The sequence below is a fragment of the Podarcis gaigeae genome (genome assembly GCF_964106915.1).
Source record: "Podarcis gaigeae genome assembly, chromosome: 10".
Lineage (NCBI taxonomy): Eukaryota > Metazoa > Chordata > Lepidosauria > Squamata > Lacertidae > Podarcis > Podarcis gaigeae.
The window spans coordinates 33,716,140-33,733,816 of record NC_139686.1 but is presented as its reverse complement, the minus strand read 5'-3'; the positions used below and the strand labels follow the sequence as shown (position 1 = coordinate 33,733,816).

The 17,677-nt window shown below is 42.9% G+C and overlaps 3 protein-coding genes across 7 annotated transcripts in view; 1 reads left to right on the top strand and 2 right to left on the bottom strand.

Annotated features, from left to right (window-relative positions):
* The window catches only part of UTP20 (UTP20 small subunit processome component), a 59,740-nt gene extending 52,462 nt beyond the window's left edge, over nt 1-7,278 (top strand). For both annotated transcript variants that reach the window (XM_083698511.1, XM_083698510.1), the window contains exons 54-62: nt 707-889; nt 1,198-1,329; nt 2,002-2,134; nt 3,064-3,260; nt 3,503-3,574; nt 4,808-5,068; nt 5,447-5,573; nt 6,440-6,585; nt 6,730-7,278. In XM_083698511.1, the coding sequence (XP_083554637.1) occupies nt 707-889; nt 1,198-1,329; nt 2,002-2,134; nt 3,064-3,260; nt 3,503-3,574; nt 4,808-5,068; nt 5,447-5,573; nt 6,440-6,585; nt 6,730-6,885 (1,407 nt within the window). In that variant the 3' untranslated portion in view covers nt 6,886-7,278. The remainder of the gene's footprint in view (nt 1-706; nt 890-1,197; nt 1,330-2,001; nt 2,135-3,063; nt 3,261-3,502; nt 3,575-4,807; nt 5,069-5,446; nt 5,574-6,439; nt 6,586-6,729) is intronic.
* Nucleotides 7,279-8,346: 1,068 nt separating this feature from the next.
* On the bottom strand, nt 8,347-15,589 carry ARL1 (ARF like GTPase 1). 2 transcript variants are annotated; one of them, XM_083698824.1, is made up of 6 exons: nt 15,371-15,589; nt 13,079-13,216; nt 10,774-10,855; nt 9,994-10,105; nt 8,827-9,005; nt 8,347-8,682 (listed from the first exon to the last, which is right to left on the bottom strand). In XM_083698824.1, the coding sequence occupies exons 1-6, from the start codon at nt 15,372-15,374 to the stop codon at nt 8,652-8,654; spliced, it is 546 nt and encodes a 181-aa protein (XP_083554950.1). In that variant the 5' UTR covers nt 15,375-15,589; the 3' UTR covers nt 8,347-8,651. The 2 variants fall into 2 exon arrangements, with proteins under 2 accessions (XP_083554950.1, XP_083554949.1); XM_083698823.1 differs by having other exon boundaries at nt 13,079-14,388; nt 14,615-15,510.
* A 948-nt stretch (nt 15,590-16,537) lies between these two features.
* Nucleotides 16,538-17,677, bottom strand: part of NUP205 (nucleoporin 205) — a 32,389-nt gene continuing 31,249 nt past the window's right edge. For all 3 annotated transcript variants that reach the window (XM_083698512.1, XM_083698514.1, XM_083698513.1), the window contains exon 43: nt 16,538-17,323. In XM_083698512.1, the coding sequence (XP_083554638.1) occupies nt 17,171-17,323 (153 nt within the window). In that variant the 3' untranslated portion in view covers nt 16,538-17,170. The remainder of the gene's footprint in view (nt 17,324-17,677) is intronic.

The window sequence follows — 17,677 nt, the reverse complement described above, 5'->3', positions numbered from 1 at the left end:
CCTTCTTACAAAGGGTTTGAGGAAGCATACATGCTCTCATCCACTTTAACTATCACAACAACCCTGTGATGATGTAGATTAGGCTGAGGATTCAGGCCTGGGTGGATGCACTTGGGAGATGCCTGAGCCTTGTGCCCATGTGGTCCACCCTCATATTGCCCCCTCCTCTTTGCTGCACTGTGTTTCTGAGTCAAGGAACTGCCGTTTCTCAATTTGTCCAACTTGGGAAATGAAGCAAGACTTAAAACCATGGTTTGGAGTTTCACAGTTTGGAATTAGCAGGAAACTGCAATTAATCAACCCAGGAAGACTTCAGTCACAAGGCAGCAAGGGGGTGGAGCTCATGAGCCCCAAGGCTTGTACATACCTTGACTCCAGAAGCTGAGGGGCACCTGGACTGGCCACAGATTAGGCCAGAGTCACCCAATGAGCTTCATGGCTGAATGGGAATATTATTTGCAGTCTCCCTTCCCCCTCTCCCCACTTTACCAACCTGCATTTCAGCTCAGTATTCATATAACCAGTAACTGTACACTACCCTCAACACTTGTCTAGACAAGCAGCTAGCCCTAGCCCAGAACCAGAAGCAGGTCTGATTGCTTTGACAGGTTTACAGGGTGGTGTGGTGGTTGGATACCAGCATTTCTCATGTAGTCTAGAGATTGCCAACAAACAAGCTTACTGACTTCCCCTTTCTTCTTTTCAGGGTTTACTGCACCAATTTTGTGGGCTTTTCTTTGTCCCACTATGTATGATGATTGTAAACGACGATTCAGCAAAGTGCAAAAAGATGTCAGCTCTGGCAGTCAAAGGCCTCCTCAGTAAGATTAGCCCTGGAAACCGAGACCTGATGTTTTCCCTGCTCACCTCATGGTTCAAGAGTGACAAGGTACCGCTTACAGCAGTAGTTTGACTACTGTCCTGTACAGAAGTTTTTGCTAGATGAATGAAAACGAGAGAATGTCAAGAGGTGAATCCTTTGGAGGAGAGATTGTGTTCCGTTAACTTTCATTTGCTGGCGGAGCCTTCATAACTGGGCCAATTTCTTGTGGGGTTCAAGAATTATGGCTGGTTGCATGGTTGAGAAGGCAGTTGTGCCCACTATCTTGGGAAATCTCTTCTGCAGAGATCCTAACTTCCTTCCTTCCTTCCATCCACAAAAATCTCCAATAATATGATGTTGCTCCTTCCTAACAGCGTGTGCACAAGAGGCTAGCTGCTCATGCCTGTGGAACATTTGTTGAAGCTGAAGGAATTGAATTTGAAAAAAGGCTTGGGACAATTCTCCCAATTATCGAGAAAGAAATACATCCTTCAGATTTTAAAGATGTAAGTCATTAATTGGGGCTGTTCCTGGTAGGCTGCCAGTTTGTAGAGTGAAAGTATATCTTTGGCCCCATAAGTATGTTGATGGTCTCTCTATCCTTTCCCCACCTACCCAGTGGTGCAGTGAAATAAAATTTTAAGATTCTTTCAAATTATTTTGATAACTAAAACCATTATATGTGAGAAAACCTATACATATTCATATCCTTATTTTCATAACAAGATTTATATACCAATAAATGTTTCAACTTCAAAACAAGGAGAAAAAACATTAACACTCAAATAACAAGGTGTCATTGCAGTATTTTACAAATTCATTTTATTTTGACTATTCCACCACTAGACGGTATTCAAGATTTGCTTTGTAGTAGCTTTGGTTACACAAATAAAAAGTAAAAATAGTTCCAACTCAGAGCAGACCCATTGGAATTAATGGACATAACTTAGTACTGCTTATTAATTTCAGTGGGTCTGCTCTTAGTAAAACATAGTTGAATACCACAGTCTATTTCAATGTTGTAAAATTAGGCAGTTGACTGTTTGCAAAGTCAAAAAGAGCAAGTGTTGTTTGGTTGCATTTTATATTTAGCCACAATTATTTAAATTGAAACTTCTTCACTGTTCGTACACTGATGGCTTTTCAGGGTGTCATTCTTTCACTGTCCATTTTTGAAGGTTGCAGAAGAGACTGAAGAAAAGGCTGCCGACAGACTGCTGTTCAGCTTCCTAACTTTGATCAGCAAACTAATCAAGGAATGCAATATTATTGAACTAAATAAACACAATGAGATGCTGAGCAATATTTGGGGTTAGTAGTTCTGTCATATTATATGGCTCTTGAAACCTTTGGCACTTGATGGATCTGTAATGCCTAGGGCGCTACTCACATGAAGAAAAATGAGTTGTGTACAATGGCTTTTTAGTTTGTATTCCTAACTTCTGTTGTCTAACCTCTAGGTCAGTGTTTCCCAACCTTGTGCCTCCAGATGTTTTTGGCCTACAACTCCCATCATCCCTGACCACTGGTCTTGCTAGCTAGGGATGATGGGAGTTGTAGGCCAAAAACATCTGGAGGCACAAGGTTGGGAAACACTGCTCTAGGTTACATTTCCGCAGTGCATTTTATGTAGGGCTGCCTCTGAAGGCAGTTCAGAAACATCAGCTGGTGCAGAATTTGACAGCCAGGTTGCTCACTGGGGCAAGACAGTTTGAGTATATCACACTGATCCTGGCCCGACTGCTCTGGCTGCCAATCAGTTTCCGGGCTCAATTCAGAATGTGGCTTTTGACCTATAAATCCTTAAACAGCTGAGAACAGCAATACTTAAGGGACCACCGCGCCCCCCCCCCCATATGAACAGACTGAGGCCCTTATTCATGTGCCTCCTCCCCAAGAGGTCTGTAGAGTAGCAACACAGGAATGGGCCTTTTCTGCAGTGGCTGCTCATTTGTGGAACGCTCTCCCCCGGGAGGCTCACCTGGCACCTTCTTTAGACATCTCTAGGTGCCAGGCAAAAACATTCCTCTTCAACCAGGCCTTTGCAATGTGTTTGTGGAGGGGAGGCTTATTAGTTTGTGGGTTTTTTGTATTTTGAACTGCCCTGAGATCTTGGGATGAAAGGCGATATATTGATTGATTGATTGATTGATTGATTGATTGATTGATTGATTGAATGAATGATATTCCTCTGTGTATGAATAGATACAGTTTAAGCCTATTTCTCTCTATTTCTGAAGGTCATGTGCAGTCTCATTTATGGTACCCTCACAGTTGGGTGTGGTCGACGTCTTCTCAGATTTTTGGCTTGCTGTTTGCTGCTCACAAGCCGGAGGAACTTGTTAACAAATGGAGTAAAAGAAAGCTGGAAAAGAGTCAAGAAAGTACTACAGAGCCACCGGCAACTACCTTCTTAACAGAAGAACTAGACAAAAAGGTTAACATTGCCCTCCTAAATTGCCTTTCTTGCACTGATACACATTTCAATTTCCCATTAGATGGCAGAAACAAAAATGTACATTAGTTTCAATGTCATGATAGAGCTTCACATGATTGTGTCTCTTTTTGTCTCTTAATATTTATACTTCTTAGGGAGAGCAGTTTCTTCACACAGTCAGTTCAGCCCTTTCATGCTTCACTGTGTTTCAGAATGATTGTAACTTTTCTTTGCTTTTACAGATGAAAACACTTGCATTAGCATTCTGTCATCAGTTGAAGTCCAAATTTTTAGATCCATGTCTTGGAGAACAGGTGAGTAACTATGTAAGGTTTTTGGCAGATATTTTTTCACATTTTGGGATACGCGTGTTGAAATAGCACACAATTGAAAGAGGCAGCTAAAGACATTCTGGTGCCTGGAGCATAAAATAGAATTGGCACTCCCTAAAGCAGAGGCTTTCAACTTTTTTGAGCCCACGGCTCCCTTGACCAACTACATTCTTTCTGTGGCACCCCTGTGGGGCTCAGGAGCCCAGTTATGTCACCCCTTGCCTGCAGGGCTGGCAGCCTCTCACCCTTTTTTGAACACCCTCCCTTGTGGAGTGTTTCCTCAGCCTCCTCTCATCTCCCCTCTTCTTGGGAGTCCTCCAGGCAGCCACTGCCCCTGCCCCCTGAGATGTGCCCCGTGTCCCAAAGAGAGGTGCCTCCTCACACTGCCCCACAGGGGCCTGGGTCTTATTGGCCCAAAGGAGATTGGACAAAAGTGAACTTGCGTCCAGCACCTTACCTTGGGAGTCAGCTGTGGCAGCATGCCATGACTGGTGGAATGTCACCTTGTGATGTCATGAAAGTGGGCCTTCCCTTCTTAAACATGTACTGAAAACTAACTTGTTTAATCAGGCTTTCCCTAACATTACTGATCACACCGCTTGGTATTTCTCGTGTTTTGCTTGGATTTTTATTGCATTCTGATACTACATATTTACTTTTTGTGAATGGTTTTAAGATTATAATTTGTGCAAAGCTTTTAAGGTACACCAGTACAGAGCAGCTGAAGCTATAATTATGCAGGCATACTGTGCATCTGAAGACCAAGTGGGGGCTAGTTATTCCACAGTGATTTATTTCCACCATGTAGATTTGGGATACTCTTCCATTTGAAACTGACGGATGCTTAATTTGGGGGGGGGGTGATGACTGATGCCTACCATATAAATGAATGTGCCTCTCTTTCACTGGAACGGCTCTTCTTGGTGCTCTTTTCCTATCTTGTGTGTACATTCTTGGCTGCCGTAATTGCATTATTTTTTTAAAGATCAAGTGCCATGGTGGTTCTATATTAGTTAGGGCCCCCAGGGTGTTGAACCCTAGGCTTTTGGGGGGCCACGCATGAAGGGATTTCCAAACACCTGTTAAGTAGTCCACAGTTACATAGCTGTTGTATGACCCAAGTGGGAAAAGTTTGATAGGCCTGATTTTAAAAACCCTTTAAAAAAAATAGTATTTGGATAACTTTGCATTTTATATCTGTGCTTTATATTTAAGGTGGTGAAGAATCTACTGTTTGTGGCCAAGGTACTGTACGTTATGGCTCCTCCAGAAGATGGCAAAGAAATCAGTGACAAGGTGGGCCAGGAAGCTGAGGATCAAGAAGACTTTGGAGAAGATGTTGAAAATGAGACTTCAACCATGGAGGCAAAAGAAGACAAAGAGAAAAGCAGCCCAGCCACACTGCTGTGGGTGATGAAAAGACTCTTGGCATTGGCCTCACGTGAAGCTGCATATTCACCCAAGGACCCTTTAAAGGTTTGTATGTTTTTCAGAGAGAACAATTTTACTTTCACAAATAATGCCTTCCACTTTGACAATAGTTTTAGGGTCACAGATATAAGTGCAAAGGTGTCAGTGCAAATGGTACAAAAATGTAGCCCGTGAACAGCTTAAATGAAGTAGGGCTATGAAACTGCAAGCAGACCCTTTGTTAGACCTAAACATGAAAACCAGGAGCAGAGATTATTTTTTTAAGAAAACCAAATGCCAATGGTCTGAAGAGTTGTGTAACATGTAGTAGGCTTTGAGACCTATTTTCTGAGTTTCTGGAAAAAGTAAGTCACTAGTAATTAGGTCCTCACAGTATTTTTCTTTGCAGACTGGTCATGTGACCAAATGTATGTGTCTTTTCAGAGAACCTGCATCTTTAAATTCCTTGGTGCCATTGCAGTAGATCTTGGGAAAGACAGGGTGAAACCATACCTTCCTACAATCATAGCCCCTCTATACCGAGAACTCAGCAGTACCTATGCAGATCAAGGTAAGAGAGTTGTCACGCTCAGGTGTTCAGTGAGACTGTCCCCACCCCATTTAAGTAGGTGGTCTTCCTGTACCAAAAGGTCAATTGTCTTGCATCATCATCATTACACAGCATAAGAAAATGGAACGGAAAGTGTTGGCATCCATGACAGATGCTTTAGATCAGGGGTGGGAAACCACTTGGTCCCATGAGGCAGATTATCCCAAACTGCACCTGCCCACCATCATGTGCTGGTGAGAGCAAGCCTGCTGGGGTTGGCGGTGCTACTGAGTTTCCCATGGGAGTCACAGTAGTACAGCCAACCCCTTGCCTAAACCGCGACATGGGGGATTCCAAGCCCAACAGATTGGGAGTGGGGGTCACACAGCTGATCCCTTTAGAAAGCAGGCTTGGAGTCAAGTCTTGCTTGCTTTGGCTTTTCTTTTATAGCATGGTTTGCCAGTTCCCCACCCCTGCTTAAGGGACTTAAGATGGTGTTTCAACTGTGCAGTGTTTCTGTCCTACACCTGAATTGCCCTTTTTGAATGGTGGAGTGGGCACATGGTCTCATTTTTCTTTGGCACTACTGTTTGTGGCTTTAGCTTCCATTTTAAATTAGTTGCGATTTGCTGTGCCGACTGAACCCTGGCAAACAGCTGCTAACCTTAATTAAGGTTTCTCCATACAAACCAGCTTGTTTCAACTAACCATTTAACTGTGGGTTTGGATGACATGATAATCTAAAAGCAGATTCTTCTAGTGTCCCAATTCCTACATATTGTTGGAATGCAACATGTGCGCACAAGAGAGAATGGGGCATTGAATATAGACCTTCTGTAGCACTTGAAGACACTTCTGAGTATTCAAAATCATGTTATCTTTGCTAGATCCAACTCTGAAGAATCTTTCCCAGGAAATCATAGAGCTTTTGAAGAAATTGGTTGGGTTGGAAACCTTTTCACTTGCATTTGCTTCTGTGCAAAAGCAAGCTAGTCAGAAGAGAGCTATCCGGAAGAAACAGAGAGCCCTGGAGGTTAGTGTTTGACTTTAGTTTTACTTGCATTTGCTAGTAAAATGTTCAGCTTATCCAATGGCAGAGAATTTTATTGAAACCAGGCAACTTCAGATTGTATAGGGGAAACGTGAACATGTTGACTTTTATCTGTTTTCTTATTAGGCTGTTGCTAATCCTGACATTGCTGCCAAGAAGAAGTTGAAGAGACACAAGAATAAAATTGAAGCAAAAAAGAGAAAAATAGAATTTCTGCGGCCTGGTTACAAAGCAAAAAAACCAAGAAGCCATGCGTTAAAAGACTTGGCAATGGTGGAGTGAAACTATCACATGACTCCCATTATAAATGTTCCATGCTGTACAGAACATGAGACAACAACTGCAGCAGCAGCAAGTGCTCTTCCCTGCCAGACTCATTTAGAGGATGTTTCAACATATAACAGTATATACTAAGAACCACAGCAGGGAAGAACAACCTCTTACAGCGACAAAAAAACCAGCTCTCTTATGGATTACTAATTATTTATTTGTAATTTTAATCTATACATAACCTATTCAACTGATGCCTTAAAATTTCTCTCCAAATGTTTCTTTAAGAGGATACATTATTAAGGCTGAGCCTTTCAGGGCTCTATAGTTCACTGTAGAGTGATGTACAGTTTGTGGTAATACAGTGTTTTTTTCTAATGAAATGTGTTCAACGAGCCTTTGAAATATTTTCTCCTGATTAACTTTAGTTGGGTGATTTGAACCCTTGTTCAATTCTTCTCATGGAGATGCATTTTTATGTGTTGGTTTCATGACAAAGTGCTGCTACTCTTTCCATTGTTTTTGAACCCTTGTGCTGATTGCTTTGGAGAAATGTAGCTTTAAAAAAACCCAACTGAATGATTGCTGAAGGAGATAACAGTACCCAACAAGGTGAATCATACCATGGAGGCATGTGGTAACATCCCTCTTTCTCCTAGTTTTCTGCAGTCTTCATTTAAAAAACTCAAATTAGGTTTTTAAAAAGCCACCTGGTTGTCAAGTACAGTGATTCTGTAGCTTTCGGCTAGCAATTTATAGGAATGTCTCCAGATCTAAAGTGAACCACTGGCTTAGGTGCTTTCCACTGGCCTCAGTTAAAATATTTCAGGATACATAGCTTCCTTCAAATCACAACTGAGTCCTTACAGCCCTCAATACATTAAATAAGCATATTCAAATACCTGCAGAACTTCCTGGTTAGCTCTGAACCTGCCTTCTCTCCACAACAGCTCCATTTCCAAGCATATATATCTTGAGCACATTGAGGCTTTCCTTCACAGGTTACACTGCAAGCAAAATACTTAACTGCCCAGGGTTCCACTATTGGTTGTAAGAAAACAAAGAACTGTATAAGCAGCACTAATAAGGGTCCCCACATTACAATCAAGTATCAAGGCTTCATCTTGCAACAGTTCTGATCATTTGGATAATGCCACCCAGACTACTTATTTATCCCTTCAAAAAAGGGACGTGGGTGGTGCTGTGGTCTAAACCACAGAGCCTAGGGCTTGCTGATCAGAAGGTCGGTGGTTCGAATCCCCACAACGGGGGAAGCTCCCGTTGCTCAGTCCCAGCTCCTGCCAGCCTAGCAGTTCAAAAGCACGTCAAAGTGCAAGTAGATAAATAGGTACCGCTCTGGCGGGAAGGTAAATGGCATTGGACCTAACGGTCAGGGGTCCCTTTACATTTTTACTAACTACAAAAAGGAACACATGAAAGGCAACAGGCATGAAACAGAAAAATCTAGATAAATGATAGTTAAATATATTTATTAGTGTTAAATAGTTTCAAACACTTAGAATTCCAAGTAGCAAATGTTTATTCCAATTTATTCTCATGGACTATCAGTTATATGACTGTCATAAAAATTGATGTTACATAACTTACACAAAAAAGAATGTAGTATTTTAAACATAGTATACAGACAAACATTCAGTTGATTCAGTGTGATTTACAATGCAAAGAAGCCTCATTCCTTTCAAAAGTTATTCGGCCAGTCCTATTTACAGAATTGCATTTCATTCATATGACAGCTGAAGGAAACTTCCAAGTCCATTTCACTGTCTGCTCTTCAAAGTCTCCACCAACCTAGAAAGATTCAGCTTTGTGATTACATGTATATATAATGATAAAGCAATTATGAAGACTTATTTACAGCAAGATGCCTTGTAGCCCAGCAGGCTCTATACTACATATACACAACCTTAAGAATTTAACACCTGTGGTACTTACCACTCCATTGCCTCATCAAGTCCAGTGCCTTTGGTTGCAGATGTCTTGAATATCTGCCATTTTCTATCCTTCAGAGCTGGAAGTCCAAGTGCATTTGCCATTTCTGTTGGGGTCATAGCCTGTTCCATATCTTGTTTGTTTGCAAATACCACTAAAATGGCTTTCTTTAGTTCTTCCTCCTAAAAGAGATGGCAGATTATGTCACAAAAGTGTAACATTAAGTCTTGCCTTGAGTCATGCAAAATACCTAAAGCACAGTAGACAGGCTGACTGAAAAATTGATTTTCAGTTATGGGTTTGGTTTTTTTATTTACAATTTTAAAAAACAAAGTATTTAAGAATTCTCCTTTCCTGCTAGTTTTGCATTAGAAATCACTATATGAGAAGTTCCATTGATAAGGCTGTATTTGATGTTACAGTATTAGGTGTGAGCGCTTACGTTCAGATGCTGAAGATTCAAATGTATTATCCTTATAACCATGCATCTAAATCAGGTGGGGACCTTGGGCCCTCCAGATGTTGCTGAACCACAACTCGCATCAGCCCCACCAAGCATAGACAATGGCCAAGGATGATGGGAGAAACATCTGGAGGACCAAAGGTTCTCCACACCTGATCCAGATGTATTCTATGTGCAGTTGCCTGAACAGCTGAATTTTCCATGGCCACTAGTATAAGATCAGGGGGTAGAAAAAGGCATTTAATGGATCATCATGGCCTTAAAACATGCTTAGGAGTGAAAAAATTAGTAAAGGCTAGTGGTATATAATCTCCTGCGGTGCCCCTAATCCCTTTGCACTGTTCTTAACTGAAAGCAGTCAGAAACTCGAGCAAAATTACAAGAATCATCCCAGTCCTTACTCTTTGCTCATGTGGTACAAGTACAGAAATCAAACACTCTGTATTTGCATATAACTTATGAAACACATGTGAAGTTCCAAAATTCCAAGGGATACACAGATGCTGCAACAGGTTGGGTGTGAAAAAAACATTTTCACCAATAAATACATGAAAATTTGCAGAAACAGCAGTACAGATCTAAAACAGTCTCAGGTTGATAGTAAAACAATTATGAAATGGACCAACCTTGCTAAGTTCACTGATAGTATCTAAAACTATCTTTTTTAAAAAACAACAACAAAAGAACAAAAACCTCAGGTTTCCTACCTCCAACATGGCAACAAGCTCAGACTTTGAAATTCCAATTCTGTCCCTGTCACAGCTGTCAACTACATAAATGACTGCATCTGTATTGGAATAGTAACATCTCCAATACGGCCTGGAAAATAAACATGTTGTTATTTAAAATGTATCACGTGAAACAATCACAGCTCAATCATAATTATAGGACATTTCCTGGCTACCCTTTTCAGGCATAACCATAGATTAAATTTAGGAAGATTATAAGCCTGATAAAGGAAAAAACTGAACTCTGACATGCAATCTATAATATCCACTGAAAGACTGTCTTACCTACTAATATCTAGCAGATAAACCCTCACACTATTTCCTGTTTCTGTCACAAGCGGTCATAAACTGATCCAGTAACACTTGTGTGCCTTCAAAAATTCAGTCTACTTTCCATTATCTAGGAATTTTAGTGGCAAAAAAGGGAAATAAATCTTAGGCAGGGCACATAAAGTCAAGTTCAGGTTAAGTAGCTTCAAACCTACAAAGAAATTTACCAAGTATGCTCAGCTCTGCTGAAGTAAGTCGGTTGCCTGCATGGGAAGTTATTTTTTCAAACTGGAATGTCATAATAAACATTTTAGAAATCAGATTTTTAACGGTATTGACAAATTAGCAGTAAGAAAATATGTTCTACCTAACTAAAATCATGCCAATTTTGTAACATCAGATCATGTTCTTTTCTAATCATTGCGGAATTTCTTAATTCCGCAATGTCCTGGGTTTGCATTCCTGTGCTTTTTTCCAGATGTGCTGTACCTGATGCTTGTCTGTCCTCCTAAGTCCCAGACTTGGAACTTCAGATTCTTGTAGGTTACTGTCTCAACATTGAAACCAATTGCTGGAAAAGAAAAAAGTAATTTAGCAGTGCGTTGTTTTTAATGTTGCCATCCTAATCATATTGTTGTAACCTGAATATACAACATCTCTAATAGTACATGTTAGTTTCTGTTCCAAGACACTATTTTATGAGTCAATAATGCACTCTATACATTGAAGGTTAAAGCCTAAATGGCCTCGGTCCAGTATATCTGAAGGAGCGTCTCCTCCCCCATCGTTCTGCCCGGACACTGAGGTCCAGCTCCGAGGGCCTTCTGGCGGTTCCCTCACTGCGAGAGGCCAGGGAACCAGGCAGAGGGCCTTCTCGGTAGTGGCGCCCGCCCTGTGGAATGCCCTCCCATCAGATGTCAAAGCGATAAACATCTACCTGACATTCAGAAGACATCTGAAGGCAGCCCTGTTCAGGGAAGTTTTTAATATGTGACATTTTAGTGTATCTTTCATCTTTGTTGGAAGCCGCCCAGAGTGGCTGGGGAAACCCAGCCAGATGGGCGGGGTACAAATAATAAATTATTATTATTACCTGTCATTCATACAAAGCAAAAAAGTTGAGTAAAAGAATATTGGATAGGGATTGGACAAGAGCCACCCAGTGTGTTTGCACATCATGAGAAGCCATGGTTAAAGATTTACTGTGAATGCACAGTCACTCCTATGCTCCTCCCCACTAGCAAGTGGGAGCAATGAACCATAAACCTTGACATAGCATTACATCTATGTTGGGGGTCATGGTTTGTTTCACTCAAACGAACACTGATTGATAAGCCAAGAACAAACCGTGTCCCCTAATTCATATGAGATGCTAAGCTGAAAATCATGGTTTGTTGCTAGTGGGAAGGAGCAAAATGGGAACAATCTGCGCATTCAGTGATAAACCATTAACTATGTCTCACCACAGTGTTGCAGAACCTCAGGCCCCCAAGCATCATCAGACTTGCCAGGTCTACCCATTTGACCTGTGAGGACCCTTCGGTTGTGCAGTGTAAAGCACTGTGCGTGGGGCATTGTTGGGGTTTGCAAAGTGCTGTGCACTGCACTTTGCAAGCACCAATCCTGAGCTTGTTCCTTTGGGTGCTCAGTTTGATTTACAACAGGTGGGTAAAAATGGCTCACTGAGAAATGTGCCTCCAGGGATAGGGGAAATAAGGATCTAGCCCGCAAGCCATTCCAGTCCACCACCCCTGCATTACCATGGCATAACACAGCAAAAATCACAGGGTGGAATTTCAACGTGCTATTACAAACATTGACTTGCCAGTTGGAATGACCCACTCTCTCTTCCTCATGTTCTGCTCTGGGAATCTCCCAACTCCCTTCTGAGCTACTTTTGGGGTGGGCGGGGGGGAAGCCCCATTACTCAGGGGAAAGTCCTTGCACAGGCTTCCACTGGCAAGGCTTCTTAGGTGAATCCCTCCTACAATCCTGATTTTCTAATTAGGATGACCTAGAAACAAACCATAGGCTCATTTAGCGGGTATTTGTTCTGCTCATCTGAATACACATTTCTTTAGCATTAATGTTAGATACTCAGGTTGCAATTCTATAAACATTTACTCAAGAATAAATCCCATTGAATTCAGTGGGGCTTACTTCTGAACAGACATCAATAGGATTGTGCTATCAAAGAGTTAGAAATTTGAATTTCTAATTTTTAGTGATTTAAGGCAGTGTCACTGGGAGGAGCACAGAGAGAAGAAACACCATGGTGCATCTGCAGCAGCGCAACTGGACTCCTTCATCTGCCCCAGCCGCAACAAAACATATCTTTCCCATATCAGTCTCCACAGCAGGGGTAGGCAACCTAAGGCCCATGGGCCACAAGCGGCCCAAGGGGGTCATTTAACCGGCCCATGAGCCACCCCTGAACCAAACCGCCCTAAACTGGCACAGTGCGGGGACTCGCTTCAGCAGCGCCAGAAATCGCATCTGTGCAAATGCCGGAAATCGCATCTGCGCAGACGCAGAAAATTGTGGGCATGTGCAATCTGGCTATCAGCCACAGCAGGTGCTGCAACCTTCCAACAGTTTGACTTTACCTCCAAAGGTGCACTCCTCCATTATGTCCTGAGACAGACTAATGTCAATCAAATTACATCTGTTTTAGGTGCATTTCAGTAATTTGAGCTTGCCACATTTAAACCTTATTTAACAATGGATGAGTGAACAGAACATAGAGCATTGCATTACATGTGGTGTATTGTGTTACATTTAGAAGAACACTTACTAGGAATGGTAGTCACAACTTCTCCAACTTGCAACCTGTAGAGAATTGTTGTCTTTCCTGCTCCATCTAATCCCAAAATTAGAATTCTCATCTCCCGCGTACCAAATAAACTGGAAAAGATGGTTGAAAAAAACCCACCTATAGAGAACAAGAATATTTGTCAAAACTGAACTGCATTATCATAGACTATCAAATATTAACAGCTTGTTTCCAAAGCTCTTGTGAAAAGAGACAAGACAGATTTCTTGGGGAAGGGTCTTACAGTCATACTTCAGGTTACAGACGCTTCAGTATAAGAGCATACAAATTCTTCTCCAAGAAGAACAGAATGTAAGATTGTTCAACACTTGTTTTGTATAAGGCTCCTACAAGTGTGCCCTATAATTCCTGTAGCTATACTATAATCTGGACAAAGAATCAGAGCTGGAAGGGATCCTGAGGATCATCTAGTCCAACCCCCTGCACTGCAGAAATATGCAGCTGCAACCTTGGCATTATCAGCTGCACGCTCTAACCAACTGAGCTATCCTGTCTACATGGCAAGGTAGACTCTCTATTAGACTTCTGCTGTAACTTCAATTCCTCCCTCCCCTATCTAGGTCTGGAGAGTTTCCAAAACAAATAAACTTCCTCAATACCAGAGTCACAGAAACCTCACAGAATTGTATAGGTAAAAGGGACAACACGGATCATGCTCTACCAACTGAGCTATCTCAGTGTCATATGAATAAAAGGACCCTACCCAAGAAGCCTACAATCACACCCTTGCTAATTGAACCACCACTCCAACCACACCCACAGAGTATCATTCAGATTTCACAAAATTACCTCTAAAGAGCACTGGCCACACTCTTAAAACATGGTAAACCATAAACCATGATTTATTGTGTAAGAACAAAATCACATGTCACTCCTCCTGAGCTGGGAGGAATCAAATTATGATCCCCAGTGTTACATCATGGTTTGCTTCATTCCGACCAAACCCTAATCTGTAACCAAGATTTCTCCTTAATTTAGTAATCGTAGCCTGCTGGATCAAAACAAACCATTTGGACATAACACCATGCCAAGGATTACGATTTGTTTTCTCCCAGCATTAGTTGGCAGGAGTGCAGCATCCCTTACTGGGGCCTGTCTTTCCACCCAAATCTGTTTACCCCAAATTAAGAGCACTATAGAAGAAAAGCAGTCTTTCATTATGGAGCAGGCCACACAGGTACCTCAGAAGGCTGATAAACCAATGAAGACTCAACAGGCAGAGCCTTAACAATTATTTATTGAACAACAGCAATCTACAAAATCTTCAAGTACTGTGGTACCTCTGGTTACGTACTTAATTTGTTCCGGAGGTCTGTTAACCTGAAACTGTTCTTAACCTGAAGCACCACTTTAGCTAATGGGGCCTCGTGCTGCTGCCGTGCCGCTGGAGCACAATTTCTGTTCTCATCCTGAAGCAAAGTTCTTAACCCGAGGTACTATTTCTGGGTTAGCGGAGTCTGTAACCTGAAGCATATGTAACCCGAGGTACCACTGTACATTTCTTTTTTCTTCTGATCATCAGAAATAGGAAATTACTTTGGTGAAACCAGACAGCCCAAGAAAAAAAGCCTCCTGTAGGGTAAGCAATCATCCCTGAGCACTGGCCAGATAGGCAGAGGCTGAGAGCACCTGGCGTCCAACAACATCTGGAGAGTTTACGGGATTCCCCGAGGAACGTGGTGGGTGTGCTGCTCCCAGGTCCTTCCCTAAAGCGAAGTGGCTTCGGGTGGCGCTGGGAGGCGCGCCGGAGGAAGGCGGAGCTGGCGCGGGAGCCCAGGCCAAGGACCAGGTGGGCGAGGACCCCGAAGGAACCTCCCCGCCCACGGCAGAGCAGCCGGGCGAAGGAAAGCCGGCCTCCTCAGCAGCGGCCGGGAGAAAGGGCGCCGCGTGACGTTACACGAAGGGAAACGGGGAGGATTCCGCTGGGGGGGGGGGGCACTCGAAGGTGCACCTCCCTCCCGGGCTACGTCTGGCCCAATGAGCTGCAGCGAGAGGGGATTTTTCCTACGGCCCCAGCCTGAGGGCAACTCCGCGTGACGGGAAAGCTCGCTTGTTGCGACACGGGAACGAGAACCATCCCGGGGAAACGCAGCGCACCGAGTGGCCTCCCTCGGGGGGAGAGAGACACGCTCCTCTCTCTCGCCCCCGCCGTTTCCAGGCGACCTGCTTCCCGCCCGGCCTGCATCTGCGCCACCGCTTCACCCGCCCCGCTTCTCCCTCAGCAGCCCGGCCGCCTCCGCGCCCTTTCCTCACCCATGGCTGAGTTGCTTTCCCGCGTCGCTTCCCTCTCAGAGAAAACGCCGACCCCCTCCGCGGCCGCCGCCGTTAACCCGGAAGTTGGCCGCGAAGCTGCTGCTTCCACGTCGACCGCCTCCCTCACAGCCGCTGGGCACACGGAGAGCAAAGCAGGGGCAGCGCTCGGATTAGGGCTTTCGACACGAGGCGCCGGGGCTGAAAAGGGCTTCCGCCGCCACTCCTGTCAGGTGCTAAGGCTGGTGGGATCGTGTGGCAGCGACCCCCTTTTTTTAAAAAAAAATCTTTTCACGATTTAAACAGCTACGTGACGAATCTGCCGTTTCGAAACGAGATGCCGCTTCCTTGCTGGAAAGTAGCGGCAGGAGGCGGGAACCGCTGAAGGGAGGGGTCACAGTGGGCGGCGGGGGGCGGGGCGAAGAGTTCTTGGCCCGCGTGGCGCCACGAGGGGATTCACGTGGTGAGGATGCGCGCATGTCGGTTTGGCTGAAGGGAAAACCCCCGTGGACTGGCTAGCGCTTTCATGCTACGGGAGCAGCGTCTAGGATCTTCCCATACAAATAAACATTTGGTAGGATTAGTCCCCAGTGCGCAAAGGATGGTGCTTGACAGGCAGGCAACTTGTTATAGGAAGGTAAAGCAGAGGTTGGTGTTATACACACTAATGCATGATCTCTGTAATCATGAGTGGCAAGCAGAAATTAAACCGCAAAGAAGTCCGCTTCAGTATTGGCTTCCAGAGGCGATTCAGGAATCAGGATACTGCTTGGGCACAACATTGCCCTCAGCCAAAGTGTTTCATGATAAGCTTTTAGAAAAAAAAATAGCACTCTACTATGTATGCATCAGGTTAAGATCCTCAAGGGTGCACACAGGGATAACCTGCAGCTGTCAAGTCCCCTGGAAGTATAGTCTGGAACAGCCTTGTAATTAAAACATTCAGCTGGTAATTAGGCAACATGGAATTGCATGCAGGTGAATGAGCACTCAATCATCTCTTTGTGCCCAGCAGAGAAATGTTCTTCAACAGCCAGCCCACAGCAGGTTGAAGAATCTTTTTGTTTTGTTTTGGTAGGCTTTTGTGGCCTTATTTAAAAAAGACTCTTCTGGAAGTAACACCTCATATTTCTCTTACATTTTTGATGAACGGATATAGTGACATGAGGGTTAAGTTTTAAAATCAGTAAGGATTTTAATGGTTTAAGCACATCATCCACTTTTGAATGGAGAAGTTTTCACAGTGAATACGTACACAATAAAATAAGTAAAATCTGGTAACCTAGATTCCCCAGGATACATTGCTTTCCCTTTATCCCTAACTGCATATTATACAAAACTACAAAACTATTACTACTTCTCTTTTGGAAGCAGTAAGGCAAGAGTACAGCTGATGTGGAGAGCGGTTATTTATGTAGTGGGTTGATTGGTTTTCTACTTCTATTTTGGCAATCATCAAAGAATTGAATCCCAAAAAAACAATCTTTATTCCCATTGGCATGGTTTGTACTTGTTACAGCTGTGAAAAATCAGCCAAGATCCCATTTCTGATCTAATTTGTTCTTTTAAATTACATCTCCTTTCCATAATAGTTTTGTTTTTGCTTCTACTCAAGATGATTGTATGGATGTATGTTATTTTAAAAATGTTTATTCCCCCCCCCTTCAATAGGTGGAAATAGAAAGAATTACACAAAACTGATTCATTATTTGAATGAAAAAATATAGCAAAATAGTTTTGACCATAATTTAGAAAATGACACTTGTACAAAAAACAACTTCAGTGAGGCAAAAGCATAAGTCTTCAGGTCCTTGATAGCCTCAGTAGTCCACGGATACGTCTAACGAGTGCTTGAATGAAAGTGTAGCGTGATCGGACCTTAGAATAGAGGCTTTCAATGTCAAGGAGCTTCTTTTGCAGCGATTCCCCAAAACTGTTGATGGCTTCAATCTGAAGCTGAAGGAGTGGAGAAAAAAATAATGTAACTTCTGTTCATTACACCCTGCTTTTTAAACATACATACATTTCTTTCTTATTTAGAAATACCAGCTCTCATATAAAGTCTAATTAAAGTTATGTGGCTTTGTGAGGGGAAGGCATATCACAAACCCCTGAATGATAAAACATTGGTCTCAATGAGTTATTTCTCAAGCTGTTAGGAAAAAATCAAAGGCTCAGAAATAACTGCAATCTAACAATGTACTCCTTTTAAATTTTATTTCAGAAGGATCTCATCCAGAAGTGAAAATGTAACTAGTCATCTTCAGTAATTATGCAAGATACAATGGGAAGCATGATTGATGGTCTATA

Excerpts from the sequence above, each read along its gene's own strand:
- ARL1 (XM_083698824.1), bottom strand. Across the intron at positions 10,106-10,773 it reads GGAGGACAGACAAGCATCAG|GCCGTATTGGAGATGTTACT; the intron begins GTACAGCACATC and ends TTTATTTTCCAG. Across the intron at positions 8,683-8,826 it reads CTTGATGAGGCAATGGAGTG|GTTGGTGGAGACTTTGAAGA; the intron begins GTAAGTACCACA and ends GAATCTTTCTAG.